General features: G+C 47.4%; 1 protein-coding gene across 7 annotated transcripts in view; it reads left to right on the top strand.

Moving 5' to 3' along the window:
* The window catches only part of WDR33 (WD repeat domain 33), a 105,858-nt gene extending 96,674 nt beyond the window's left edge, over positions 1–9,184 (top strand). For 3 of the 7 annotated variants that reach the window (XM_023744163.1, XM_023744164.1, XM_023744162.1), the window contains 4 exons: positions 4,788–4,951; positions 5,057–5,149; positions 5,804–6,019; positions 8,041–8,665. In XM_023744163.1, the coding sequence (XP_023599931.1) occupies positions 4,788–4,951; positions 5,057–5,149; positions 5,804–6,019; positions 8,041–8,217 (650 nt within the window). In that variant the 3' untranslated portion in view covers positions 8,218–8,665. Of the gene's footprint in view, positions 1–4,787; positions 5,003–5,056; positions 5,439–5,803; positions 6,020–8,040 lie in introns of those variants that run through there. The other 4 variants (XM_006102830.3, XR_002826267.1, XR_002826268.1 and 1 more) reach the window with 4 other exon arrangements.
* Positions 9,185–11,524: the final 2,340 nt, after the last annotated feature.

Below are 11,524 nucleotides of genomic sequence, written 5' to 3'. Positions count from 1 at the left end.
AGACTGCAGGGGTCCCCCTGATCGACGCGCCCTCACCCGACTTTCCTGACGACTTCAGCAGACCAGATGACTTCCACCCTGACAAGCGCTTTGGCCACCGATTACGTGATTTTGAGGGGCGAGGAGGACCTTTACCACAAGAAGAGAAGTGGAGGCGAGGGGGGCCCGGGCCTCCCTTTCCTCCTGATCACAGGGAGTTCAGCGAGGGGGATGGCCGGGGCGCAGCCCGGGGCCCGCCAGGGGCATGGGAAGGCCGCAGACCTGGAGATGAGCGATTCCCCCGGGACCCCGAGGACCCACGTTTTCGAGGGCGCAGAGAAGAAAGGTGGGGCAGATACTCTGTGGGTCTGTTTCTTCTTCCCTGGAGCTTTTTGTCTATTTTCCCCACAAAGTCTCTTTTTCACTTGTAGCCTATACTCTCCACATTTTGCATTTAGACTTTTAAAAAAATTATGCTTTTTAACCTTTATGTGGTTCTTTTGTCTTTACAAAAGAATGTGGAAATCATTTTTTCTTTGCATCTTTTTGGTTGTTTTAAAGTAATGGGAAGATTTGCATACTACAAAGTTTCTTGGAACGGATTAGAAATTTCCAGGTTCTGTGGATTAGAATGATGAAAGACGAGACAGATATATAGATGAAGAATAAAGGAATTGTTCAATAGACAGTTCTTGTGAAATTGCCTAAAGATCCTAACAAAATCAAATCAGTGCTGTTAAAATAGGTCAAGGTCAGTCTTGAATGAGCACTCAGCTTGCTTGGGGTAAAAAAAGAACACAAGAGCCTGGCCAGTGTGGTTCAGTGGTTGAGCATTGGCCTGTGAACCAGAAAGTCACGGTTCCCAACCAGGGCACATGCCTGGGTTGCAGGCTTGATCCCCAGTGAGAGGCGTGCAGGAGGCAGCCAATCAATGATTCTCTCTCATCATTGATGTTTCTATCTATCTCTTCTTTTCCCTTCCTCTCTGGAATCAATATTTTTTTTAAAAAGTAACACAGGAAATATGGAGGGGAAAAAAATAAAAATAAAAAAATAAGAGAAATATGGAGAAAAAAAACTAGAATTAGTGAAATTTCAAGAGAGACTCAGAATAGTCAATGAAGATGATATTTACTGTGTGCTATTTAGCCTCGTTGTTACAGTGAATTGTCAGACAGGTGTCACTGTAAACATTTTACAGATACGGGGCCACACTGAGAATCAGCAGTTTCTTGACCTTTGAAGGCCCTGCAGGGCCCATGCTGTTCAGCACTCCTCCCTGCTCCACCTCAGTCTTCTGCTCATCTCTCTTCCCATCACAGTTCTCACTACTGTTGCTAGGAGGTGACTGAGTTAAGGGTTGGCAATCCCTATCCTCACAGGATGTGTTAGAAAAGGTTGGCTGATAAAAGGGCCGCAGAGGGTGAAATAGTGGGTTAAGGAAAGCAGCTATTGGAAGGGAGTTTTGGGGGAAAAAAAAAAGGTTTAAGGGCTCCCAGTTTTTTTTGTGTGTGTGTGTTTTATTTTTATATATTTTATTTTTTTACAGAGAGGAAGGGAAGAGGGATAGAGAGTTAGAAACATTGATGAGAGAGAAACATCCATCAGCTGCCTCCTGCACACCCCCTACTGGGGATGTGCCCACAACCAAGGTACATGCTCTTGACCGGAATCAAACCTGGGGCCCTTCAGTCCGCAGGCCGACGCTCTATCCACTGAGCCAAAGCGGTTAGGGCAGGGCTCCCAGTTTTCATAAGGGCCTTTCTTTATGATAGCCAGGTATTCACTCTGAAGTGGCTTTTTGTCTCTGCAGGCGCCTCATTTCCAATGGCTTTGGCAGCAACAGGACTTTGATTTCTTGAGTCTCTGCATCTTGCACAGTTTCAGATTTACTAAGCCTCAGTTTGTGCTGTGTTTCGTCTAAACTGTGCTGCTCTTTGGAGATGCCCACCAGGCTTTTGGTCCTGCTGTGCTTGCTGCTCCCTCTGCCTGGGACTCGGTTCCCAAACGGTGTGGCTCACTTCAGGTGGACCTCTCCTCCTGCTACACCCAGGCCTCTACTCTGCTTTCTATTGCTTCACAGCACCTGGCACTGTGTGACACTAGTGCTGTGTCCATTTCGTCCTCTCTTGCATCCCGCGGCGCTCCCTGAGGGTAGGGCTTCGCTCACCCACCACTGAGGCCTCAGCACTTGGAGCAGCATTCGTGTCGCAGCAATGTGATGGAATGAACCTGTTAGATAAGGAAGGAGAGGCATTTGAGAGAGGTCAGCTTGTTAGGAGCTCAGGCTGCTGTAACCAAATTCCATCCTGCTAGGCGTAAGCAACAGAAATCTCTTTTCTCACAGTTCTGGAGGCTGAAAGTCCCAGATCAGGACCCAGCAGGGTGGTCTCTGGTGAGACTTCTCTTCCTGGCTTGCAGACGGCCACCCTCTCCCTGTCTGCAACTGGAGGGGAGTGAGCAAGCTCTCCCTGGTGCCTCTTCTTAGAAGGCCACTGAGCCCATCATGAGGGCCCCATCAGTAAACTCTAATGACCTCAAAGGCCCATCTCCTAATATCATCACATTTAGGTCTTCAACATGTGAATTTTTTTTTTTTTTTTGGTGGCGGGCGGGGGTGGTGGTGTGTTACACAAACATCGAGATCTTAACAGGAGCTGTTTTCTGATTAGAGCATCTTAGATTCTCTCTGTTTTCTTGTAACGAGGGCAGTTGCATGATGGTTCCTGGGCGAGAGTCCTGCTGCGTTTGGGGGTTACCCCTGTGCTTCTCGGGGCAATAGTGCTGTCTGCTTTTCCTCTTCCTGCTCCGCCCCTCTCCTGGCCATTCCACCCTTACCTTTTGCTGTGATTTCAGCCAGTGTGCTGGTCATCCCCCTGTGTGTGCAGGAACATGACTCAGACGTTACCTCAGGCCAGGCTCATCACTGGAAGCTAAAGCCATTGGGGACAAGATTGTGGGGACAGGGGTACCTGCAGAGGAGATTGCCTTTGTGCAGTGAGGTGTGGGCCCTTCCACCTGTACACCATAATCCATGAAACAAACAGACGCCACTTAGAAGTGTAAGGATGTTTAACCGGAATCTAATCATGAGGAAACAATCAGAAAAGTTCACATTGTGGGACATTCTATAAAACACCTGGGTGACCTTTCAACAATGTCAAGATCACAAAAGATAAACTAGGGAGGTGGACAGTTGTGGATTAAAGTAGAACACAGAAACATGACTACGAGTGACAATAAGTGATTATGACAAATTCATATTTTAAAACAACTGTAAAGGACATTTTGAGGACAAGTGGAGACAGTTGAATGAGACTATAGAATAAACAATATTCCATGTTAGAGTAGTAACAGTATGTTATAGGAGAAACGGTGTTTTTAGAAGGAACATACTGTAGTATTCAGGGATGATGCACATGCCAGCAGCTGGTTTTAGAATGGTTTAGAACATGAATCTGGAAACAGGTGGATAAAGAGAAGCTAAAGCTCATGTGCGCAACTGTAAGAACTGATTAATCTAGGTGATGGATATATGGGCTTGTTCTATTTTTTCAACTTAACTGTAAATTGGAAAAATTTCAAAGTAAAATGGAGCAAAAGATAATAGGATGGAGACTCAAGGAAAAGCAGAAGGCCTGGCCTGAAGGAAGTCCCGGCAAGTGGCTCCTGCGGACCAGCCCACGCCCTTGCCGCCTTCTGACCCTTCTCGCTGCCTGGGGCCTCCTGGCTCACGCGCCCTTCCCGCTTGCAGGCCCCTGTTCTGCTGCCCCCCAGCTTCAGCAACACCCCCGCTGACTGACTCCCAGTCCAGAATCCTGAGGGAGGGAAACTGTCCACTAGCCGGGGCACCAGCCTGCCCATGAGCCGATACCTGCTGTCACTAGTCTGCTGTGGAGCAGGGCTGTGGGTGACAGTAATAGCCACCCCTGTGTAGAGACTGGCGTGGGGGCCAAGGCAGAGGCCCCCAAATATGTCTGTCACAGTTGGCAGGCATGGGCCCACACTCTCCTTTTTTCCTGATTATATAAGTGTTAAATATTCATTACAAAAATTTCAATGATAATGAGAAGTATTTGGGAGCAATGGTAAAGAGCCTGGGCTGAGGGGCAAGATTGGCTGAGTTCAAACCTGAGTGCTTATGTGTATCCTTAAATCCATGACTTAATCTCTCTGTGCCTCAGTGTTCTCATGGGTAGAATAGAGTTAGTCATAATGCCAGCTTCATGGGGTGGCTCTGAGGGTGGAATGAAATGAATAATGTAAAGCGGTTGGCATGATAGAAGCACTTAAAAAATGCTCACTGCTATTATTATTCCTCAAAGCCTAAAAATATTAAAATAATTCTACATTCTGATGTTTACTTCCTGCCTGTTTTTGCCTGTAATATTGGGATTGTAAAATGTGTACTTTTAAAAATGCACAATTTTACTTTTTCTCCCATTTAACTTTGTATCCTGTCTTCTTATATCATACTAGAGGCCTGGTGCATGAAATTCGTGCATGGGAGGGGGGTGTCCCTCAGCCCAGCCTGCACCCTCTCCAATCTGGGACCCCTTGGGGATGTAGTCGGATTGCCCTCCCCTGCCGGCCTGATCTCGCCCCCAACTGCCCCCCCTCCCCCAGCCTGATGGCCCCCAACTGCCCTCCCCTGCTGGCCATTTTGTGAGGGCGGCCATCTTGTGATGACATTGCGTGAGGGCATCGCACCACCTAGGCTTTTATTATGTAGGATGCTTTCTTGGAATGTGAATGTAGAGCTGTAAGGTCCATATTGATGAGGTGACCGTCTGCTGCTTTCCTCACAGTTTCAGAAGAGGAGCCCCCCCGAGACACGAAGGCCGGGCTCCCCCCCGAGGAAGGGATGGCTTTCCTGGTCCTGATGACTTCGGTCCAGAGGAGAGCTTTGATGCTTCTGAGGAAGCTGCCCGTGGAAGAGACCTCCGGGGCAGAGGTCGGGGTGCCCCACGAGGTATGTGCTGAGGACACTGGCTCCGTGAAGGGCAGGGCTGTGGAGGTCAGAGTTGGGAACACACCTGACACAGCACGTGAGTGTGGTGTTTTGTTCTTTGTGTAGGAGGAAGGAAGGGTTTACTTCCCACTCCTGATGAATTCCCTCGCTTTGAAGGAGGTCGGAAACCAGACTCCTGGGATGGAAGTCGAGAGCCAGGTAAGGCAGACCACCTCCCGTGGCTGTGGTGACTCCAGGCAGCAGTTCCCGGACCCTGGGGCCTGAGACCCTCCAGGTCCACCAGGTTCTCTCTCTTCCAACTGGCATCACCGCGGAGGCTGGGCTGTTTTCACGCCTCCAGCCAGCAGCCTCACTGGCGAGGAGAGATGGAGTGCAGAGACGGCTGAAGGCCCGGCTTGCTTCCCGGGAGCCGGGCATTTCTGCAGGGATTGGCCTGGATAGAAAACAGCAGCACTCTTTTCACTTCATTGTTTTGTTTTTGGAAAAGGTAGTTAAGCGAATTAAAGTTTTCTCCATCTTAATTGCTAATATGGCAAATATTGTTAGCTATAACTCTCATGAATGAAATCTCTTTGGGGTCCCCAGAAATGTTTAAGGCTGTAAAGAGATCCTCAGACTTAAAAGTTTGAGATCCACTTTTCTGGACCTTACCTGCCTCTTAATTTAGGGGGTAGGTTGATTTCTGATCTTAACCTTTTATATGTGCTCATGGTATGTTTCTTGCATGAGTGAATGTTGGTTCTCACATTGCTACTAATTCTTAACAGTATAATTTCCGTCTGCTGTTGGTCATATTGTAATATAATGGGATTGTCAGATTCTTAGCCTTGTCCATCTGCGTTTCTGTTTCAGGGCCAGGTCATGAACATTTCCGTGATGCTCCCCGCCCGGACCATCCCCCTCACGACGGTCATTCCCCAGCTAGCAGAGAGCGTTCCTCTTCTCTCCAAGGCATGGACATGGCATCCCTGCCACCTCGAAAGCGCCCCTGGCATGATGGGCCAGGGACCTCTGAGCACAGAGAAATGGAAGCCCCCGGGGGTCCTTCTGAAGATCGAGGAGGCAAAGGTAAGTGGAGGCCAGTTTCCAATTCTGGGAGCTGTGGATGCCACAGCTGCCAGAAAGCCTGCGGGACCTCTGGAGGCCTCATCTCCAGGCCGCCCTCCTGGGAATGCCTGTTCCAGGGCACTGTGCTACCCTCCAGGGCTTAGGCTGCGGGAAGGCACATGTTCCCAAATGTGGTGCAGATGCAGTTTGCTTGGGCTCACCCTCGGGCAGTCGGCGCTCTCACTCAGGACTGCAAGTTTGCCTTCTGCACAGGTCTCCTCCACTTGCTTGCAAGAATCTCTGCTTTGCCCTGGCGGGTGTGGCTCAGTTGGTTGGGCATCATCCTGTGCACCAAGAGGTCATGGTTCGATTCCCAGTCAGGGCACATGCCTGGGGAGTGTGCAGGAGGCAGCTGATCGATGTTTTGCTCTCACATTGATGTTTCTGTCCCTCTCCCTTCCTCTCTTTCTCTCTCTCAAAATTCTTAAAAAAAAAAAAAAAAAAAAGAACCTCTGCTTTGTTCAAGTTCAGCTCTTTGTCAGGATGCCCAGCACTGTCGCTGTTGGTGGTGCTTTTTGCACTGACGCCTGCTCGGAACCCTGGAGGTCTCCGCCGTGCGTGGCGGCGGGACTGGTCCTCTCCCAGGCTCCAGGGTTTCACTGGTGTGCCCACAGTCACAAAGACTGGGCAACATGGCCTGGAAGGGGTTGTTTTCAAGTGGGGGCATTAAGATTATTTCTACAACTTTTGGATCTTTATTATTATTTTTAAAATATGTGTTTATTGATTTCAGAGAGGAAGGGAGAGGGAGAGGGAGATAGAAACATCAATCATGTGAACTGACTGGGAATTTTGAACTGTGACCTCCTGGTTCATAGGTCAATGCTCAACCACTGAGCCACTCAGTTGGGCTGGATCTTTGTTTTTGATGCAGCACTAACGTTTAGCCAGGGCAGGAGCCACCAAATGCTAACGACAGGTCTGGTCTCAGGTTAGACGGGACTGTGGTACGGGGTGTGGTGTGGAGGCTGCTGGAAAGACCTCCATGTGCTCCAACTTGTGCTCCACGCCCCAGGTAACCTGCCTCCCTGACAAAGTTCTGGCTTTTGTTCTTGCCAGTTATTTGGTCCTTCTCCTAGCAAACCCCTCAGAATGTGCCTCCTGCCACCAGATCTCCCGTCTCAGCACACATTTTGCTGCTGGTCCGTATGGGCACTCAGGACACCGTTTAGGTCCTTGGTCGAGGCCACGTGCCTAGTGTGAAAATTATATCCCAACTGACAGCTGCTTTGCCCTTGCACCTTCTGTGGGTCTAGGCTGCACTTTGTAAGAAAAGAAGCTAAAATTATTCCTTTGGCTAACTTTCCTAACCTGTCTTATCTGGACTCAGTTGCATTCAAAAATTTAAGGCAAAAGGAGTTGTCAATATTCTTCTGATAATGCATTATGGGAGAGGTGGCCAAATCCTATCATCTCATGAGGAAAAAAAATTTAAATCAGAATTTTAATGATACCTAAGTTTGTGTGTCCAAGACTAGAACAAATAAAACTATCCCTGGGAGAAATCATTCTAAAAGCTAGTATTTTTCTTTCTACGCTTTTGTTTTTCAAGAAATATTTTATTTCACTATTTAAAAGGAAATCAAAAGTGCCACATGGCTGTGGCCTAACCCTAGTGAACACGTGTTCTAGGTTAGCATTTGTAATTGCCTTCACTGCAGGTGCTTCCTGAGTTCAGTCAGTGCTGTGCAGGCTCGCCCTCAGAATAGTCCTGTGGCACAGGAGGGTGAAGACACTGCCTTGCAGAGCGTGTCTAGCTGATGTGGAGGGGCATGGCCCCCAGCCAGGCTGGGAATGAGACAGCGGTCAAGAAGAGAGTAGAGGCACAACCCTTAGTGCACTGAATGCTCATGTCCTTAGAACTGTTTTAAAGAAAGACCCACAAGTATTGTACTGTCATCACAGAGTAAAAGTTTGTACCAGGAGTTATCAGTAGTCTCTGATATTAAAAAGTCACATGTCAAATCAATGTTTCCTTTTAGGCCGAGGGGGCCCAGGACCTTCCCAAAGAGTGCCAAAATCTGGGCGTTCCAGCTCCTTGGATGGAGATCACCATGATGGATACCACAGAGATGAACCTTTTGGGGGCCCTCCAGGCAGTGGTACTCCTTCCAGAGGGGTCCGGAGTGGCAGTAACTGGAGTAGAGGGAGTAACATGAACTCTGGTCCACCACGGCGAGGAGCTTCAAGGGGTGGTGGAAGGGGCCGGTAGAAGTTGGGGTTGAGTCCCCCTCGGCCTCTCTGGACAGTATTTAAAAACTCCTTGTGGACTTACCAAGAGAAACAAAAGGAAGCCTGCACCTTGTAGCCCTGAACTCTTCTGGGGCAGCTGAGTTCCCGGAGCCCCTGAGGTCTTCAGGGTGAAGAGACTGCTGCTGGCCCCGGAGCAGCTGCCTTGTCTGTCCTGTCCACCTCACTGCCCAGCTCCTGCATTGTTTTGTGAAGATAAAAGCTGGAATTTTTTTTTTAAGTGTCGCGAGACAAGGAGCACCTCCTCAAAATTAAGTTCATGTTCAATTGGAAATTTGTTTCTATATGTACAGTTTGTCAGAGAAAAAACATTAAGTTGTTTTTGTATGAATACAGAATGTGATTTATGCAAGAATTAACAGAAAAGAACTAGTTGTGATGTGCTTGCCTTAAGGAAACCCTGAGTTTCCATGCATCCAGTCTGTGGAGGGTGTACAGTTAGTGCTTATCCTTGTAAGCACACTTGATGGAACCGCTATAAGTCTCTAAATTTCACCTGTGAACTTTGTTTTTAAACAAATTCTCATCCAGCCATTCTGTATTTTTGTAATAGAGTGAGAAATACCTTAAAACTATAACATAGGTTGAAGTAGATTCAAAGCCTTGGTTAAACATCTTCTGGCAGATGGAGAATTATACTATGAAAATACTCTCATTATCCAAGTAGGGGGGCTCTCCCTTGGGCGCATCTTCTAGTAATAACCTTAGACTTGAACTGCCTTGTTTCCGACTAGAGGAACTTGATGGAAGCCAGAAATTAACTACATGTATCCTTTTGATGACTGTACATCATTTCACAAATTGTTTAAGTTGAAAAGAATGGACCAAAATGTCTAAAACAACTTTGTAAAACTTCAATAATTGCTTTCTCTTCCATACCAGCGTTTATAAGTCTGAGTATAGTCCTAACTTAAAGCCAGGAAGTTACTGTCTACAACAAATTCCTTTAGTTTTAAATGTTACATTTGGCTCCATTTGGAATGGATGCCAAAAGTTCAGTTTGAAAGGGCTCCATAATACTTTCTATACTGGCCCTTATTTTGTTTTTATACGAGGAAAGTTTCTATTGGAGTTTGGCATTGGGGACAAGTCTGCTGGGCAAACGTAGTGGTGCTGGAAGTCTTAGTAGCTGCTTAGAAACTCCCTTTTCTAAGGGATAGTTTAACAGCATATGCAAAAAATTGTAAAAGCTGTAATTTTTGCAGAGTGAGAAAATGGCAGTCACCCATTCAGGGTATCAGAATCTCTGAAGTATAAGTGGATAATTTTCTCTTATTTATCAGTACCTCACTGCAAACATGACTGGGTGGCTCAAGAATGCTTTAGGTTTGTGGATATTCTTTATTTGCCCTCCACTGGTAAATATCAATTCTGAGAAGCAGAAGAGGGATTCTCTTTTTCTGAGAATATGGTAAGAAACTTTGTAACATTTTAGGCTTTAACTTTAAAACACAGTAAGCAGAATAGGAGATCACATTTAAGAAAAGTTTTTATTGAGTTCAGAGAGAGGAAGGAAGGAGAGAGGGATAGAAACATCAATGATGAGAATCATAGATCTGCTGCCTCCTGCACGCCCCCCACTGGGGATCAAACCAGCAACCAGGGCAATGTGCCCTGATCAGGAGTCAAACCTTGACCTAGTTCATGGGTTGGTGCTCAACCACTTGAGTCACACCGGCCAGGCCAGATCAAATTTTGAGTATGAATTCAATTAGAAAAAAGTGAAATCTCTACACTATATATTTATGAAATACTTAGGAGATACATATATACATTTTAAAGCATCACTATTGAAATACATGGTGGTTTGACTTTTATAAAAGCTAGATTTTCAGTGTTGAATTCTTGAGAAAATGTTGGGAAAGCAATATTGACAAATAACATCATAAAAATGTGCTAATTATGATAAAATCTCAGTTGTGAAAATTCTAGAGAAATTTAGAATTAGAGATTTAACTGGCAGGTAGTAAGAGCAGCCAGGGGCACAAGATTTTCCAGTTAAAAAAATAAATCACTCCCTGGAAACTGCATTTGCTTTTACAAACACCCTCTTGGTTTTTCCACTTGAGGTAGGTAACCCTGTTTACCGGTCCAGGAAGAGGCATTATCTTAACAGAACACTGGGAAGGGGGTGCTGGGAGTGGCCTGAGAGCCGCCTGTGGGTGCATCACTAGTCACTTCCTGTGGCAGGAGCATTCCCAGGGCCTAGGAATATGGAGGTTGAGTTCCACGCAGAGGCCGTGCTCGCCTGCCACCTGCCACACCTGTTCAGGCAACAGGAACCCAGCCCCAGGGAACAACCTGCGACCTGCATCCCCTGCCCCTTCGCGCACAGCAGCCCCAGGCTGTCGGACAGCCGCCGAGGTCGAGGGGAGTGATCTGAAGGGAGGCTCTTCAAGTAACTGATGCCAACTGAGAACCGCCGAAATGCTTTTAAAGTCCTACATTCATTTCACATTCCAGTTGATACATAGTGGCAAAACGTGGAGTTTATGGGCTCATCAGAATACCCAGCCCATACTTTCTGGCAATAAATTCAGGTGTGCAATCAAGTCATAGAAAACGTGCTGAACCCAAAAGGAAACTCAATCAGATATGAAAAGCATCGTACATTGCATTAGGATTGGCCTACAGTTCGCTTCAAAAGCAGATTAAAAAAATTAAGATTATACTTGACCGGTTTCCATCAAACATGGGAGCTCTGGTTGTGGAATTCTCAGTTCCGTCAGCGGCCTCTCCGCGCATCAGCCTGCGCTCCGCCGACCGCGGTCCGTGGGGCAGAACATGCCCACGTAGGGCCGGTCGCCTGCTGGGCATCCACACCGGTCCCGTGTTTTTAGGACCGGCTCCCCGGCAGGGCGCAGCCGGTCAGTGATCTCCCATCAACGTCTAAAGCGTTTACTGACCAAACCGTGGCCTCCTGGCGCCGCCACTGCGCCCGCCGGCCGGGCAGCAACACGGATTGTTAGGTCCATGGCTTTCTTCAAACCTCATAAAGCACATTCACAATTTCAATAAAAGAAAAACAAAAGACGGCGTGAACCCTCGTAAGTACTTAAAAGTGTCCGGTGGCTAAGTTTACTGTTTCAACATCCCTTCATGGATCCGCTCACACTGAAGAATGAGGGTAAATCACTGACAAGCTATGGCAGCTACACGACATCCGCCACCGGGCTCCGAGGCCGGAGGACCGCGCTCGGCGCAAGGCGGTCGCAG

Source organism: Myotis lucifugus, unplaced genomic scaffold (assembly GCF_000147115.1).
Source record: "Myotis lucifugus unplaced genomic scaffold, Myoluc2.0 scaffold_433, whole genome shotgun sequence".
NCBI lineage: Eukaryota > Metazoa > Chordata > Mammalia > Chiroptera > Vespertilionidae > Myotis > Myotis lucifugus.
The sequence above is the reverse complement of the archived record's forward strand: the minus strand, read 5'-3'. Positions and strand labels throughout refer to the sequence as shown.